General features: G+C 42.7%; 1 protein-coding gene across 1 annotated transcript in view; it reads left to right on the plus strand.

The window, feature by feature from the left end:
• The first annotated feature begins 111 nt into the window (after nt 1-111).
• LOC121569720 (protein FAM171A2) overlaps nt 112-19,413 on the plus strand; it is an 82,444-nt gene continuing 63,142 nt past the window's right edge. Inside the window, exon 1 of the mRNA XM_041880871.1 lies at nt 112-324. Within this exon, the coding sequence (XP_041736805.1) occupies nt 159-324 (166 nt within the window). The 5' untranslated portion in view covers nt 112-158. The remainder of the gene's footprint in view (nt 325-19,413) is intronic.

Here is a 19,413-nt window from a genome sequence, read left to right on the forward strand (position 1 = left end):
ACACACTCTACCTTGGTACCGTTAGGGGGCGATCACGACCACCCACTATGCAGAGCAAGCGTCCCCTCCCACGTAGGACAATGGAATTGTGAAGCCACTCTGGAGCGCGAGCCGAGCAAGGAGTGGGCATCCGAGGCAGCGCAGAAAGGGAGCAGTCAATGCCAACCTCAAAAGCAATATGGATGAATGGCCACCTAAGTGGAATTGGTGATGTCGCAGTAAGAATGCCACCGCCCCACATATCTCGTCTTCTTTTTCTCTTTCTTTTTCTCGGCAGTCTTTGGGAAGGATTTGCTAAATCCATTCCGGACCAGGGAGCACTTGGTGAGTTATTCGTAGAGATTCGAGTTTTGAGGGGAAAGTCTATGGTTGGGAATAGGATAGGCTGCTACAGCTAACGCCATTGGCTGTTGTTATTATTTGTGCCCCTTGTCAGTGATGAGGACAGTTATTATGTAACCGTTCATTAATTCCGCTATAACAGGCTACGCACGAATGGATACAATGTAGTCGCCGCATGCTTTAGTCTTGTGGCTACTTCATTGCATTCGAGAATGGAATAGGGCTTCAGTTTTTAAACAAAGGATCCTGAACTGCAGCCCGCTCCCCTGATGGGCCATCTGTAAGTTAAATATGTAGGTCAATCTAACTTAAAGCTAGGCTATATAGCCTATCAATAGTAGTTGCATTATTCCGTTACGATGTGCGATCTGAGTTGTGCGATAGCAATTAGGCTACGATGAGGAGTCAGCTTAGTTCAAACTTCTATCCCTGCCCAGTCCGTTAACTTTATGTAACTCTGGAAGATCCTAACTAGATATTTTAAATTAGCAAACGGTCAATTGTCAGACACCAATGGTTAGTATAACTATTTGTTATGAAAATCAACTTATTGAGAAAAGCATTCCATGCAAGAAAAATAGGCCTATAAGAGCTTCAAGTCTTATAGCCGGTATAGCACGAGCTCATGTGTATTTGTGAATGCGAGATGGTCGACAAGCTTGTTTTGGCAGCTGTCATCTGCACGCACCCGTTGTTGTTGTTGTTGTGTCCCAAGAGGCCTCATGAATGGCCAAAGGACATAATGTCAACAATGTTTGTTTGTGGTTCGCAGGACTTTTGACACATTTCAGTTATCCTACTTCAATTCAGTTTCTCTGCAGGAATCATTTCACCATTTTATAGCCATATACAATGTACATTTTTATAATTGATTGTTGTATTATTATTATTATTATTATTATTATTATTATTATTATTATTATTATTATTATTAAATAGACTGTCCTGGGACAGTAGACTAGGGTCTGCAATGAAACAGACTGATATAGGCCTACTGTCTTTCTGCTGTCATAGTAACTGAACAATAGAAGAGGGGACTTCCAAGGTGCTTGAAGTGGATGCTAGTGTCAATGCTTGGCAGTGCTTTAGTGAGTGTCAATGCCATGGTAATTTGTCCATTGTGAATCCTGCCCCATCCCCTCTTAGTGACCTCTGTGTTGTCTCCTGGTCCAAGCACAGTTTAGTTCAGATGCTTTCAATATGTTGCAATTCCTTGTAGATGCCTCTTTTTAGAGCTAAGCAGGCTTTTAGGAAGTCGTGTCCATCATCTATATTTCATTAGCTAAGCTGTTTCCCAACAAAGAAGCCTATTTCTGGAAGATGTGCTTAGTGCTTTGGACAAGTTTGTCAAGATGGCTTCTTAACCCGTACATGTCAAATTCAGTGTGCTTTCATCTTTTAGCTTCTCTAATATTATCTATGCATAATCATAGATTATCCATGTGAATACCGCTAGTTTCACTGACTGAGCAAACTGGTTGTGGTTGGTCTAATAGTTTGTCCTTGCAGTATAGCTATATAGATTAAACTTTCTTGAAACACTTTCAAATGGGAAATCACATCAAAGTCAATCATATTTCTACTGGAGAGACAGGAAATGTTGATTCAATTCATTTGAAGGTGCTATCGTCAACCCCGACCTCACCTTCACCCCATATTGATTTGTCAGACTGTGTTCTTTCATTACTTTATCATAGAGCTCATGACCTCAATCTCTCCTCAGAAGTAAAGGTCTCTTTGAAGCAGTCAGAGAGCTTGGATGGGAAACTAAGTTGAGTCGCTGAAAGAATTTGGCGCTTGTGGATTGAGCCGAGGCCGGGAAGCTTGGGCTGACTGTTAAAAAGCTTGAGTGTCTCTCTTTTTTATCGCAGTAGAAATTCATTTATTTTAACAGCACAGTGACTTGCAATGTTCTTTCGGCTCAGTAGCTCAGCAAGAATGAGATGAATCACCAGAGCCTATCAAAAAAAGGGCTACTATAACCAATTAAATGCTTGGTCTAGGAAGAAAAAGGAAATTATTTCAGAGATCAGTGGAGGGTGATGCTATGGACAGGGTCAAAGCATGCCAGACTGTCTTCTTGTGTCAGCTCAGCTCCTCCTGAAGATGCATATTTAGTTATGGGTAGATGTTGGGTACGTCCCAAATGGCACCCTATTTCCGATATGCCCATGTTAAAAGTAGTGCACTTCATAGGGAATAAGGTGCCATTTGGAATGTAGAGTTTTGGTACACACTCTCTGCAGCATCCGTTATCAAGGCATACATATTAATGATATACTGTTGAAATTAATTAAGAAGGGATTGAACCCAGCCATGGGGATGTTATGTGTTCAGTGAATAACATTATAATTTAGTCTAATAGCGCAATATTCAATGTAAGCCTGATGTCCCCAGAGAGAAGGTTTGCCTACTGGGCCCCGTGTAGCTCAGTTGGTGGAGCATGGCGCTTGCAATGCCAGGGTTGTGGGTTAGATTCCCACGGGGGGCCAGTATGAAAAAATAAAAAATGTATGCACTCTGGATAAGGGTGTCTGCTAAATGACTAAAATGTAAATGTATGGTAGAGGAGTTAAGGGTACTTTGAAATACTATGTATGGAAATGGGTCAACATGTCTCATTTTTTCAAACAAATTTGACCTTTCACTGACATCAGAAATCATCATATCTGAATTATTGTCCTGAAAATAAACTTTTGATACAAGGTCATCTTCAGTTTGGTGTAAACCATACTCTTGGTTTATCTTAAGATTATTTCACGCAGAATTCTGCCGATCAGAGTGACTGAGTGGAATGTGTCCTCTCTTTGTCCTCTCTCTGTCACGTGATGTTGTAGCCATGGTAATCTGTCCATGGTGAGTCCTGTCCCTTCCCCTCTCAGTGACATCTGTGTTGTCTCCTACCCAGTTGAGGCGCTTTGTCACATGTCCATTTGTGGCTTTCTTTTGAAGTTCATGTTTATCTGTCTTACAAGAGCAAGGTGCTGTCTGTCATTCAAGGCTGAAAGAAACCCTAATAATGACATGCGCCATCATAACTGAGATAATCATACGATCGTTGATCCTTCTACGGTACGTCTCCTTGAATTTCCAAACGTCTATGGTGTACTGCTAGCTACTTAGCGCCTGGGGTTGATTAAAAAACTATTTTATGAGGATGGAGGCAGTGTTGCTGTTGTTGAGATCAGATGTTTATGTAAAAGCATCAGCTGTGTATACTTGCAGACTGACTGTGCCCACTGCCCAGAGCAACAACCAAAGCATGAAAAATGTATGTTATTCTTGGGCTGTTTCTGCATGACCAATACTTGACTGTCCTAATCGGTCTGACACCCTGTGCAGCCTGCCCCGGTGTGTCAACAATAGCCGGCTAAGGCCTGGCCAGGCAGGGGTCTAATGTTAGCTGACTGCCATGGCTTTGTGTTGTCTGTACCCCCCATCTTTCTCTCCACTGACGCTTGGTAGGTGAACCATACAGACTCAAATTCATAATTGTTCAGATTCGTAATTGTTTGGCAGTTCAGTCCCTTCTGTACCCTGAGATCTAGGTTTTATTGTGTTTTTCAGAGAGCAAAATGATACATTTTCTTGTTTGTTTTCTATCGATGTCATGGGGTAGTTCAGTCAAAGGGCGGTTGTTCTGTATAGCTACACTTCAAGGATAGTCTGTCCATATCTATACACTGCTGCACTTTGAGCCTCTATCGCAGGGATCGGTTACAGGCGACCAGTGGGCCAAAACCTTTCTTTTAGTTTTTGGTCCAAAAAAACTGTACAATCACCAGGAATTCAGCAAATATGTGTTTTAATTAGGAAAACTATTCCCACAAATAAAACCCCCACACACGTGATCATGTCTCAATGTAATCAAGGTATGATTTTTGGGCTTAGTTGTGGTCAGTTTGCAGTGTACAAATTATTATAATTATGTTTCCGGCCCCCGACCCATCCGCTCCGACAATGCCACCGCCGCACATCCACATACAATTATTATTGAATTTCTCCTTCATTGTGGTCATTGGGGACCCCTTTTTCTGATGGATTAGGCCTACAATCTCTACAGGTCATATTATTTGATATTTGATCATTTCTGATCTGGATTGTGGATCTTGTGAGAATCCAAAAAATTTATGGCTATATTGTGATGTGAAAATGTTGTCTCACTAAACCGTCCAGGGGAAATAGCAGGCAGTGTAGACTAGACATGAGCTTATGTTAAATATGGAAGCAATGTCAACAAGAGGTCAGTTCTAATTAGCAATTCAATCATTTCTTTTTAATTATACATTCTACTGCTGGGAGTGGAGCTGAGGCATGTGCAAATAAGGTGGTTTCTACTAAAGAGTGTTAGCATGGTCCCAGATCTGTCATATGGTCACAATGACCATAGGAGTTGGCAAGACAGCACAAACAGATCTGGGACCAGGCTAGAAAGAGTTAGTCTGTCTGACTCATAAGATCTTGCTTTGACTGACATCCTGTATTAGAACTCAGAGCACCGTGGACCAGGACCAGCCAGTCTGTTTTGCTGCAGCAGTAGCCTATGAAGGGGGGCTGGCTATATGCCGAGGAATTTTTGCCCAGGCAGCTGTACAGTGGGAGGAATCCGACTGTTGACACCTAACACCCTCTCTCCTCTCATAGGAGACTAGTAGAGCTGTCTGGACATAGCATAGTAGCACAGCATAGCACCCCTTTGGAAATATAGACAGCCTAACACACCTGGCGCAGTCCTGCTATGACAGGGACCAGCCCTACTCATTGAGTACTCAGTCTTTTCTTTTATTCTATAGAAGGTCTTTATTGGTTGTTCTTAAGCACAACAAAAGACATGTCCATACATGGATTACGTCACAGCAAAAGTTTTCCATGGCTTTTGTGTGCCGGACAAGTTATATACACATATTCTTCCTAGGCTGATGATAACAAATATCATTCGTACTGGACATTTTGTTGACACTGGCGCATATTTTTTTTGGAAATCTTTTCAGAACAACAACTGTTTCTTGTTTCCGCACAATGGGTGGATCCCTGAACCGTGGCTCTTTCCTCAAATTCTTGCCTTGTGACTTTATTTTCCTCCTAATGACAAGTTATTCTGGAATGAGATTCATTTACAGCAAAAGTGAGCCTGATAAAATCTCAACAACCTGCCTTGTCTCTAAACAAGGACTGCCAGCAAGCAATACCTAAAGATATCGTTTGACTTGCTATATAGTATTCAGTTCGGCTAGGATACTAACAGTTCATATCCAACTTTCCTGCCCTTAGTAATGGAGTAAAATCTTCTCCTTGGAAAATTGGATATTTTGAAAGGCTTTCAGTAAGAAACCATATTACATCATCTGTCGATTAGCATTTAAAACTAAGTCCCCTCATTATTTTCTGTTTGCACTGTATTATCTCAAATGTGTTAAGTGGGCTTCCACATTTTAATCTGGATTATGTTTGAGAACAGTTGACTAATTTGCCACACATACCCATTTTAGAAAATGTCCAAAGATAATTTTCTCCCATTTCCCAAATTCAGTTGGAGCACAACATATTTTGTAAAGAAAGAATGGCACAAAAAAACTGGTGAGAAAATACTGGAGCCAAATAGTTAAGTAAGATAACACATTTTAGTCTACGCTCTTATCCAGAGCGACTTAAAGGAGCAATGAGGGTTAAGTGCCTTGCTCAAGGGCATATCGAAAGGTTTTTCACCTAGTCGACTCAGGGATTCGAACCAGCGACCTTTTGGTTACTGGCCCAACACTCTTACCTGCCGCCTTATGACATTGCAAAGAAAATGCAAAACAGTTGCAGGAAATGATGGACACAATAATGTTGTCAGTTTCTCAACTACCCTTTCTCTGTGTGAGGATGAGTGCACTACATCGTCTTATAACTGTCATGATATCTTTCCTTGATTTATGATGTTGTTATTTTAACGCATGATCAGCCATAACTAAATCATGAGATACTGACACTGTACAAGGTTGTTGTATGTATGTCAGTGCCATATACTGTATGGAGATACTGCATGAAAGGTATGTAATTCACCTCCACATGCTAGTTTCTCTAGCTACTCCTCTTAATCCTCTCACTGACCACATACAGTACAAGCCAATGTGATGTCCCAGGCCAGCTTTAAACATCTGGGTTAGGCTGCAGAGATCCAAAACATCTGGACTGATGACCAAGTTGTATTACTGCATCCCAGCAAGCTGCCGTGGCCTCACTCTGACCACAGATTATTCCTAGTGTAACCAGATCGTGTGTGTGCGTGTGTATTTGTGTTTTTTCCCTTCCAGCAGCTGTTTGATTCAGATACCATTGTTTTGCTCAGAGTGCTATGAGTGCCTGAACATCACATAGATTCAACAATCTTCTGTGACTAATTTATGACTATGTAACACAAAAGATTTTGATACCATTAATATGTACTAGCCGGTGTTTTGTGTGGGCGCAGGTGAGCGTGTTCTTCGATGATTGCCATGGTAACAAATTGCCGCATTCGGCCTGTTGTGTTGACATCAGGTTCTGTGGAATCCTTACTGTAAACAATGGAAGTATCGGTAATTTACACGCCACTCATAGTAATGTGGGGAAATCATTTGATTTGATTTGATTATTCACCACTTCCTTCTTGTGCAAATGAGCAGAAACAATTACTATTACCCAGCAATGAAAAGTAATGACCCCTTAATTATATGAATCACTGTTCATAATTACAGATCAGAAATTACTATTGATTTCATATGGAGCAGGATGGCACTGGTAAAAAAAACAGTTGATTGTAACAGTTATGTTTCTACTTTGTCAATCAGAAATTGTGCCATCTGTTTGATTGGTGTGTCTTATCCTGTTTTCTCTTATCAAGTGTATGTAGTGTCCTCTCCTTTCTTCACTGGGATAATCAAGGGGACTAGCCTCTTGTCCACTGGGATCCTGGCTCTCAAGGAGATCACAGTAGGGGGAACTGTTTGTGGACTTTGGCTTGGAACTCGGAACTGTGTTTTCCTGTTCTAGAACAGCCTTGATGTGTCCTGTGAGGCTGTGATTCCACAATGCTCTGTATGAGTGCCAACACGGTCTGACCGGTGGATGGGTTTCCTCTCTGGGGACACTCAGCAGTAGTTTATGACACTTGGAAATCACCCATATCAACATATCAACCTTAACTGTGTACTGTACTGTTAACCTGCTGCTGAGGAAGCTTAAATCTTTTTTATTTCATCCAAACCTTTACAACAAGCTAAATAACGACAAGCTAAGCTATCATCGCTTGCAGAGTCAGTCAGAAACCTCCACGCATGTTACGACAAAAGCACCAAATCATTCACTTTCCAAGCTCATCTCATGCTGGCTATTAGTGGAGAGTGGAGCTGTAGTTATTCTGAAATGTCTTGGTAAAGATCTCAATGTTACACATGACATGCTTTTAGGGCCCTTGTGTGTAACCAAAGGTAGCTTTTTTAGCCTCGTAGGTGGTAGGGTTGAAGCTGAAAGTCTCAACCAAAGCTTTAAAAACTTTAAGGACACCTACAAACCTTCACACACCATATAACTCTCCCCCTGGGCCCTGGTAGACAACGGTGCTGAGGCCTGAGAGACCCTTTCTACTGATGTGCTCCAGCTGTGGACCTAACCTTGGACCCCCCCCCCTCCCGCCCTCACCCCCACCCAATTCTCTCTTTCTCTCTCTCTTTCCCTCTCTGCACTCTCTCTCTCTCCTCTCCCCTCTATGTGCAGCCTGGGGAGGTCCCTCATGATGACTTCCAGCTGGTCTATGCGAGTAGGGAGGAGGTGGAGATGATTTGGTTTGATTTATCTCCTCTTAACTCTCTCCTCACCCTTGGTACCTCTACCTTAAACCCTTTGTATTTCATTTGGGGTAAGAGTGAGTCTCCTTAGATCAAGAAGTTTCCAAGGAGGATTGACCTTGCTCACAGGAGAAGGACAGACTGGGATTGTGACACGTCAGCCTTCCATCCTATCTGCCCTCTCAGGAAACTCCCCCAAACAGTTTTACAAGGCTGTCCAGATTGAGGAAGCCCTTATGGAAAAACCACATGATTTCATGTGGAAAATCACCTGATTTCACATGTGAAATTTCCACATGTTTTGCACATGCAACATTTTATTTCATAATGTTGTTATTATTATTATAAATAATGTAAAACCATGTGGTTTTGGAAAACTTCACGTGATGCTATTTCACATGAAGTTTCACATGTGGATTTTCACGTGATCACACATTTTGCATTCATGATGATTTTTTTTTACATGATTCCCTTCATACAAAAAGTTGTTAGGAAGTCCCAGGGAACGTCATAAAATAGCTGCAGTGTTTCCCTCTTACCTATTTGACACACTTTGACATTGTGTATGTTTATTTATACTGTATATATTATTCAACATGTCCTCACCTGGGATTTGAACTCACAAGCTCTTGGTTCATGGCATTCCGATCTTCCTGCTACGCCACCATGTCTGTGTCAATGACTGATTTCTCCTGTATTCCTAGACTTTGGACTTCAAAGTAAATCTCAGCTTTGTATAATACACTCAATAAAATTATTATATTTATCATAGTGATTCAGGAGTAACATTAAAACAGAATAACATGCCTCACCAACATTAGACAACTACAGTGAGGGAAAAAAGTATTTGATCCCCTGCTGATTTTGTACGTTTGCCCACTGACAAAGAAATGATCAGTCTAAAATGTTAATGGTAGGTTTATTTGAACAGTGAGAGACAGAATAACAACAAAAAAATCCAGAAAAACACATGTAAAAACATTTATAAATTGATTTTCATTTTATTGAGGGAAATAAGTATTTGACCCCCTCTCAATCCGAAAGATTTCTGGCTCCCAGGTGTCTTTTATACAGGTAACTAGCTGAGATTAGGAGCACACTCTTAAAGGGAGTGCTCCTAATCTCAGCTTGTTACCTGTATAAAAGACACCTGTACACAGAAGCAATCAATCAATCAGATTACAAACTCTCCACCATGGCCAAGACCAAAGAGCTCTCCAAGGATGTCAGGGACAAGACTGTAGACCTACACAAGGCTGGAATGGGCTACAAGACCATCGCCAAGCAGCTTGGTGAGAAGGTGACAACAGTTGGTGCGATTATTCGCAAATGGAAGAAACACAAAATAACTGTCAATCTCCCTCGGCATGGGGCTCCATGCAAGATCTCACCTCCTGGAGTTGCAATGATCATGAGAACGGTGAGGAATCAGCCCAGAACTGTCAATGATTTCAAGGCAGCTGGGACCATAGTCACCAAGAAAACAATTGGTAACACACTACGCCGTGAAGGACTGAAATCCTGCAGCGCCCGCAAAGGTCCCCCTGCTCAAGAAAGCACATATACAGGCCTGTCTGAAGTTTGCCAATGAACATCTGAATGATTCAGAGGAGAACTGGGTGAAAGTGTTGTGGTCAGATGAGACCAAAATCGAGCTCTTTGGCATCAACTCAACTCGCCGTGTTTGGAGGAGGAGGAATGCTGCCTATGACCCCAAGAACACCATCCCCACCGTCAAACATGGAGGTGGAAACATTATGCTTTGGGGGTGTTTTTCTGCTAAGGGGACAGGACAACTTCACCGCATCAAAGGGACAATGGACGGGGCCTTGTACCGTCAAATCTTGGGTGAGAACCTCCTTCCCTCAGCCAGGGCATTGAAAATGGGTCGTGGATGGGTAATCCAGCATGACAATGACCCAAAACACACGACCAAGGCAACAAAGGAGTGGCTCAAGAAGAAGCACATTAAGGTCCTGGAGTGGCCTAGCCAGTCTCCAGACCTTAGTTCCATAGAAAATCTGTGGAGGGAGCTGAAGGTTCGAGTTGCCAAACGTCAGCCTCGAAACCTTAATGACTTGGAGAAGATCTGCAAAGAGGAGTGGAACAAAATCCCTCCTGAGATGTGTGCAAACCTGGTGGCCAACTACAAGAAACGTCTGACCTCTGTGATTGCCAACAAAGGTTTTACCACCAAGTACTAAGTCATGTTTTGCAGAGGGGTCAAATACTTATTTCCCTCATTAAAATGCAAATCAATTTATAACCTTTTTGACATGCGTTTTTCTGGAATTTTTTGTTGTTATTCTGTCTCTCTGATCATGTCTTTGTCAGTGGGCAAACTGATCATGTCTTTGTCAGTGGGCAAACGTACAAAATCAGCAGGGGATCAAATACTTTTTTCCCTCACTGTATACTATTTTAGTTGTCAGTTAATCTGACTATTCTCTCATCATTGATTTTATTTACTTATCTGAGGTAAGTCCATTTTGCTAAGAGAAGTACATTTGATCAATGATGAGAGAATAGTCAGATTAACAGATAACTAAAATAGCAGTGCTAAGTGCAAAGATGTACTGTATTATAGGTAATGAATGTGTAGGGACTTCTGAGAATTCTACAGAAAGATCAGCATAACCCAAATCCGGAGGTTTGCGACTTCAAATCCAAGGTGGGGTCATATTGAAAAGTCAGTTTTAAGTGATCATGCAAATGTAATTATATTGTCATTGGTTAAAGATTTTACAACTTTTTTTATTACATCATTTAGCTCAACAGTGTACCATTTAGCTTAAAGGTAGAATTCTTAATTGAAACAATACGAAAGCTGTCACTCCGCCTGTGTTTTGGTGAAAAGCTGAGGGATGGGCCTGGCGAAATGTAACCACTCTCAAATTCACAAAAAAAAAGTGTGAAATCACATTACCTTCCCATAAGATCACGTGTGAAACGTGAAATCATGTGGTTTTTCCGTAAGGGAGGTTCTTACCCCATGTCAGATACACATTCTACACATAAGGAGCTATTCATCAGTCAAAGTGCTCCACTATATCCCCCAGTCTCAGGAGAGCTGTGTGTCTGTCTGACTGGATGGAGGGCCCAGAGTCTTCTGGCTACTGAGGAGGGTCACAGACAAGCACAGACATTCCTGCAAGGCTGGGGTTTGTATGCTACCCCCCTCTCTCTCTCTCTCTCTCTCCCTGAACAAACAAGACAGCTATCTCTCTTTCTCTCTCCTTGTGGCCCGTGGAGCCCTCTGTCACTGCATTGCATTCTGGAACAATTACTGCTTGCACTGAGACCACCTAATAGGGAGTGTGTAATCGATGGCACATTTTAACAACAAGAGACAGCAGCAGTGTGTGTCTAGGCATTGGGACAGAGGAGCTAAAGACGCATAATGAAGATGATCTCCGTTTTACATCCTCGTTCAGTGGAGGCTCCTCAGAGGAGGAAGGGGAGGACTATCCTCCTCAGTGAATTTCATAAAAATAAAAATAGTGAAACATTAAAAAAGTTATCCTTTTTAGATTAAACTATACTGAATATATTCACATCACCAAATAATAGATTAAAACACACTGTTTTGCAATTAAGGTCTCCAGTAGCCGCAACGGCACTCTGTAGGGTAGCACCATGGTATAGCAGGAGGACAGCTAGTTTCCTTCCTCCTGACTTCAATACAAAACCCAGGAGGCTCATGATTCCCACCCCCTTCCACAGACTTGCACAGTAATTATGACAACTTCTGGAGGACATCCTCCAAACTATCAGAGATCTTGCAGCATGAACTGACATGTTGTCCACCCAATCAAAGGATCAGATAATTAATCTAGTACTGAAAGCATAAGCTGCAGCTAGATAGCACAGCAGTGCATAAAATGAAGGAGCAAGAGAGAGAGAGCTAGCTATATTCCATTATCTTTTTTCCCCCACTTTCACCTAGCTAGCAAATGCAGCTAGCTAGTTTAGTCTACTCAAACACCCGGCTCAAACAGCGGGGGATGCTATGTTAGCTAGCTGGTTATGGCTATCCAACACTAGAACTCTTCCAAGTCAAGGTAAGCATTTGGTTTTATTAATTTATTGCCACCGGGGCCCGCTGGTGTAACTGCTAAACTGCTAGCTGACTGTACACTGTACTGCATGATTCTAGCGGGTTTACTAACGCGTTAGTTCTAGTAGTTATGTTGACTATGACTTTAGCTAATATTGTGACAACGATGTAGGCTGTGTGTAGCAGTAATGATATGAAGGTTTGGCTTGGGACGTTTTTTTAGGCTTGGGATGTTTTGTGCACTGAAGTCCACAAGCGAAGGGAAAAGGTGAGAGGAGGAGAGTGTGTAGATGCGAGAATGAGTGATACAACAAGCAAAAATTAGCATGCTGTTTGTATGTGGCTGCTATGAAAGTGAACTGTGTTTGCGTGTGATCAAGTGTGTATTCATTCTGCCGATTCTGTTGAAAAAACATTTCTTAAATGGAAGCAAACGGAACGAAACTGGGATATGCATACCGGAATTTGTCCAATAGAAACTCTCGTTTGCAACTGTTGGACTAATGATTACACCCTAGATCAGCTAGATGCAGACAAGAGTGTGCAAGGCGGTATTGAATGTCTGTCACCTTGATTTCTCAAATTAATTATCTCGACCTGTGTACCTATGTTTTAAACTTTCATTCATAGGCTAAGTTAGGTTGTAGCAACCTCATGATGGGTATAGGGAAAATTTTAGTATCATGTAGTAGCCTAAACCTATCGATGTTACATTGAGCTGGGTGAATAGAATATGAATGACAGCAATATTCTGTATAGAAATAAGGCCATGCTCAATAAAAAAAAAATTGTCCTCCCTCATCTTAAACGTCACCGACCGCCACTGTCCTTGTTCACCCCCTAAACCTCATCATTAGTAACCCACACATATGCTTGAATAGGTTTGTGCATCATGTCTGGGGAGGCTAAAGAAAGAAAGTGTGTGAACATTGAATAACAGCTGATTTCTATTCAAATAACCTACAGTACCTCAATCTGCAAAATCACCCATTTATATTGAGCTGTGTAGTGTGAGCAAGGTGTGAAGTGACTAGATGAGATTTGGCCCATACCCATAATGAGCTGGCTCAGATCAGATCGTGGTGGGTAATGTCTGTGTTAAACAATGGGATGGAAATGAGCCAACTGTACATACAGGAAGAGCTGATACAGGAAGCTACATCATAATAGCTGCATTAGGTAGTTAGCTGAATGCTAATGTTAGCAAACCTTAGCTGAACCATAGCTAGATAGTGCTTAGGCCTACATTTACATCATTTAGCAGACGCTCTTATCCAGAGCGACTTACAAATTGGTGCATTCAACTTATGATAGCCAGTGGGACAACCACTTAGAAGGATTACTTTTATACTATTCCAGGTATTCCTTAAAGAGGTAGTGTTTCAAGTGTCTCCGGAAGGTGGTCAGTGACTCCGCTGTCCTGGCGTCGTGGGGGGAGCTTGTTCCACCATTGGGGCGCCAGAGCAGCGAATAGCTTTGACTGGGCTGAGCGGGAACTGCGGGAACTGTGCTTCCGTAGAGGTAGGGGGCTAGCAGGCCAGAGGTGGATGAACGTAGTGCCCTCGTTTGGGTGTAGGGTCTGATCAGAGCCTGAAGGTAAGGAGGTGCCGTTCCCCTCACAGCTCCGTAGGCAAGCACTATGGTCTTGTAGTAGATGCGAGCCTCAACTGGAAGCCAGTGGAGTGTGCGGAGGAGCGGGGTGACATGAGAGAACTTGGGAAGGTTGAACACCAGACGGGCTGCAGCGTTCTGGATAAGTTGTAGGGGTTTAATGGCACAGGCAGGGAACCCAGCCAACAGCGGGTTGCAGTAATCCAGACGGGAGATGACAAGTGCCTGGATTAGCACCTGTGCCGCTTTCTGTGTAAGGTAGGGTCGTACTCTGCGAATGTTGTAGAGCATGAACCTGCAGGATCGGGTCACCGCTTTGATGTTAGCGGAGAACGACAGGGTGTTGTCCAGGGTCACGCCAAGGTTCTTTGCACTCTGGGAAGAGGACACAATGGAGTTGTCAACCGTGATGGCGAGATCATGGAGCAAGCTGTCCTTCCCCGAGAGGAAGAGCAGCTCCATCTTGCCGAGGTTCAGCTTGAGGTGGTGATCCGACATCCACACTGATATGTCTGCCAGACATACAGAGATGCGATTCGCCACCTGGTTATCAGAAGGGGGAAAGGAGAAAATTAATTGTGTGTCGTCTGCATAGAAATGATAGGAGAGACCATGTGAGGATATGACAGAGCCAAGTGACTTGTTGTATAGAGAGAATAGGAGAGGGCCTAGAACTGAACCCTGGGGGACACCATTGGTGAGAGCACGTGGTGCGGAGACAGATTCTCGCCACGCCACCTGGTAGGAGCGACCTGTCAGGTAGGACGCAATCCAAGAGTGAGCAGCGCCCGGAGATGCCCAACTCGGAGAGGGTGGAGAGGAGGATCTGATGGTTCACAGTATCAAAGGCAGCAGATAGGTCTAGAAGGATAAGAGCAGAGGAGAGAGAGTTAGCTTTAGCAGTGCGGAGAGCCTCCGTGACACAGAGAAGAGCAGTCTCAGTTGAATGACCAGTCTTGAAACCTGACTGGTTTGGATCAAGAAGGTCATTCTGAGAGAGATAGCAGGAGAGTTGGCTAGAGACGGCACGCTCAAGAGTTTTGGAGAGAAAATAAAGAAGTGATACTGGTCTGTAGTTGTTGACATCGGAGGGATCGAGTGTAGGTTTTTTGAGGAGGGGTGCAACTCTCGCTCTCTTGAAGACGGAAGGGACATGGCCAGCGGTCAAGGATGAGTTGATGAGCGAGGTGAGGTAAAGGAGAAGGTCTCCAGAAATGGTCTGGAGAAGAGAGGAGGGGATTTGACACACTTTGACATTGTGTATGTTTATTTATACTGTATATATTATTCAACATGTCCTCACCTGGGATTTGAACTCACAAGCTCTTGGTTCATGGCATTCCGATCTTCCTGCTACGCCACCATGTCTGTGTCAATGACTGATTTCTCCTGTATTCCTAGACTTTGGACTTCAAAGTAAATCTCAGCTTTGTATAATACACTCAATAAAATTATTATATTTATCATAGTGATTCAGGAGTAACATTAAAACAGAATAACATGCCTCACCAACATTAGACAACTACAGTGAGGGAAAAAAGTATTTGATCCCCTGCTGATTTTGTACGTTTGCCCACTGACAAAGAAATGATCAGTCTAAAATGTTAATGGTAGGTTTATTTGAACAGTGAGAGACAGAATAACAACAAAAAAATCCAGAAAAACACATGTAAAAACATTTATAAATTGATTTTCATTTTATTGAGGAAATAAGTATTTGACCCCCTCTCAATCCGAAAGATTTCTGGCTCCCAGGTGTCTTTTATACAGGTAACTAGCTGAGATTAGGAGCACACTCTTAAAGGGAGTGCTCCTAATCTCAGCTTGTTACCTGTATAAAAGACACCTGTACACAGAAGCAATCAATCAATCAGATTACAAACTCTCCACCATGGCCAAGACCAAAGAGCTCTCCAAGGATGTCAGGGACAAGACTGTAGACCTACACAAGGCTGGAATGGGCTACAAGACCATCGCCAAGCAGCTTGGTGAGAAGGTGACAACAGTTGGTGCGATTATTCGCAAATGGAAGAAACACAAAATAACTGTCAATCTCCCTCGGCATGGGGCTCCATGCAAGATCTCACCTCCTGGAGTTGCAATGATCATGAGAACGGTGAGGAATCAGCCCAGAACTGTCAATGATTTCAAGGCAGCTGGGACCATAGTCACCAAGAAAACAATTGGTAACACACTACGCCGTGAAGGACTGAAATCCTGCAGCGCCCGCAAGGTCCCCCTGCTCAAGAAAGCACATATACAGGCCTGTCTGAAGTTTGCCAATGAACATCTGAATGATTCAGAGGAGAACTGGGTGAAAGTGTTGTGGTCAGATGAGACCAAAATCGAGCTCTTTGGCATCAACTCAACTCGCCGTGTTTGGAGGAGGAGGAATGCTGCCTATGACCCCAAGAACACCATCCCCACCGTCAAACATGGAGGTGGAAACATTATGCTTTGGGGGTGTTTTTCTGCTAAGGGGACAGGACAACTTCACCGCATCAAAGGGACAATGGACGGGGCCTTGTACCGTCAAATCTTGGGTGAGAACCTCCTTCCCTCAGCCAGGGCATTGAAAATGGGTCGTGGATGGGTAATCCAGCATGACAATGACCCAAAACACACGACCAAGGCAACAAAGGAGTGGCTCAAGAAGAAGCACATTAAGGTCCTGGAGTGGCCTAGCCAGTCTCAGACCTTAGTCCCATAGAAAATCTGTGGAGGGAGCTGAAGGTTCGAGTTGCCAAACGTCAGCCTCGAAACCTTAATGACTTGGAGAAGATCTGCAAAGAGGAGTGGAACAAAATCCCTCCTGAGATGTGTGCAAACCTGGTGGCCAACTACAAGAAACGTCTGACCTCTGTGATTGCCAACAAAGGTTTTACCACCAAGTACTAAGTCATGTTTTGCAGAGGGGTCAAATACTTATTTCCCTCATTAAAATGCAAATCAATTTATAACCTTTTTGACATGCGTTTTTCTGGAATTTTTTTGTTGTTATTCTGTCTCTCTGATCATGTCTTTGTCAGTGGGCAAACTGATCATGTCTTTGTCAGTGGGCAAACGTACAAAATCAGCAGGGGATCAAATACTTTTTTCCCTCACTGTATACTATTTTAGTTGTCAGTTAATCTGACTATTCTCTCATCATTGATTTTATTTACTTATCTGAGGTAAGTCCATTTTGCTAAGAGAAGTACATTTGATCAATGATGAGAGAATAGTCAGATTAACAGATAACTAAAATAGCAGTGCTAAGTGCAAAGATGTACTGTATTATAGGTAATGAATGTGTAGGGACTTCTGAGAATTCTACAGAAAGATCAGCATAACCCAAATCCGGAGGTTTGCGACTTCAAATCCAAGGTGGGGTCATATTGAAAAGTCAGTTTTAAGTGATCATGCAAATGTAATTATATTGTCATTGGTTAAAGATTTTACAACTTTTTTTATTACATCATTTAGCTCAACAGTGTACCATTTAGCTTAAAGGTAGAATTCTTAATTGAAACAATACGAAAGCTGTCACTCCGCCTGTGTTTTGGTGAAAAGCTGAGGGATGGGCCTAGCGAAATGTAACCACTCTCAAATTCACAAAAAAAAAGTGTGAAATCACATTACCTTCCCATAAGATCACGTGTGAAACGTGAAATCATGTGTTTTTTCCGTAAGGGAGGTTCTTACCCCATGTCAGATACACATTCTACACATAAGGAGCTATTCATCAGTCAAAGTGCTCCACTATATCCCCCAGTCTCAGGAGAGCTGTGTGTCTGTCTGACTGGATGGAGGGCCCAGAGTCTTCTGGCTACTGAGGAGGGTCACAGACAAGCACAGACATTCCTGCAAGGCTGGGGTTTGTATGCTACCCCCCTCTCTCTCTCTCTCTCTCCCTGAACAAACAAGACAGCTATCTCTCTTTCTCTCTCCTTGTGGCCCGTGGAGCCCTCTGTCACTGCATTGCATTCTGGAACAATTACTGCTTGCACTGAGACCACCTAATAGGGAGTGTGTAATCGATGGCACATTTTAACAACAAGAGACAGCAGCAGTGTGTGTCTAGGCATTGGGACAGAGGAGCTAAAGACGCATAATGAAGATGATCTCCGTTTTACATCCTCGTTCAGTGGAGGCTCCTCAGAGGAGGAAGGGGAGGACTATCCTCCTCAGTGAATTTCATAAAAATAAAAATAGTGAAACATTAAAAAAGTTATCCTTTTTAGATTAAACTATACTGAATATATTCACATCACCAAATAATAGATTAAAACACACTGTTTTGCAATTAAGGTCTCCAGTAGCCGCAACGGCACTCTGTAGGGTAGCACCATGGTATAGCAGGAGGACAGCTAGTTTCCTTCCTCCTGACTTCAATACAAAACCCAGGAGGCTCATGATTCCCACCCCTTCCACAGACTTGCACAGTAATTATGACAACTTCTGGAGGACATCCTCCAAACTATCAGAGATCTTGCAGCATGAACTGACATGTTGTCCACCCAATCAAAGGATCAGATAATTAATCTAGTACTGAAAGCATAAGCTGCAGCTAGATAGCACAGCAGTGCATAAAATGAAGGAGCAAGAGAGAGAGAGCTAGCTATATTCCATTATCTTTTTTCCCCCACTTTCACCTAGCTAGCAAATGCAGCTAGCTAGTTTAGTCTACTCAAACACCCGGCTCAAACAGCGGGGGATGCTATGTTAGCTAGCTGGTTATGGCTATCCAACACTAGAACTCTTCCAAGTCAAGGTAAGCATTTGGTTTTATTAATTTATTGCCACCGGGGCCCGCTGGTGTAACTGCTAAACTGCTAGCTGACTGTACACTGTACTGCATGATTCTAGCGGGTTTACTAACGCGTTAGTTCTAGTAGTTATGTTGACTATGACTTTAGCTAATATTGTGACAACGATGTAGGCTGTGTGTAGCAGTAATGATATGAAGGTTTGGCTTGGGACGTTTTTTAGGCTTGGGATGTTTTGTGCACTGAAGTCCACAAGCGAAGGGAAAAGGTGAGAGGAGGAGAGTGTGTAGATGCGAGAATGAGTGATACAACAAGCAAAAATTAGCATGCTGTTTGTATGTGGCTGCTATGAAAGTGAACTGTGTTTGCGTGTGATCAAGTGTGTATACATTCTGCCGATTCTGTTGAAAAAACATTTCTTAAATGGAAGCAAACGGAACGAAACTGGGATATGCATACCGGAATTTGTCCAATAGAAACTCTCGTTTGCAACTGTTGGACTAATGATTACACCCTAGATCAGCTAGATGCAGACAAGAGTGTGCAAGGCGGTATTGAATGTCTGTCACCTTGATTTCTCAAATTAATTATCTCGACCTGTGTACCTATGTTTTAAACTTTCATTCATAGGCTAAGTTAGGTTGTAGCAACCTCATGATGGGTATAGGGAAAATTTGAGTATCATGTAGTAGCCTAAACCTATCGATGTTACATTGAGCTGGGTGAATGGAATATGAATGACAGCAATATTCTGTATAGAAATAAGGCCATGCTCAATAAAAAAAAAATTGTCCTCCCTCATCTTAAACGTCACCGACCGCCACTGTCCTTGTTCACCCCCTAAACC

The sequence above is a fragment of the Coregonus clupeaformis genome, chromosome 7, assembly GCF_020615455.1.
Source record: "Coregonus clupeaformis isolate EN_2021a chromosome 7, ASM2061545v1, whole genome shotgun sequence".
NCBI classification, from domain to species: Eukaryota; Metazoa; Chordata; class Actinopteri; order Salmoniformes; family Salmonidae; genus Coregonus; species Coregonus clupeaformis.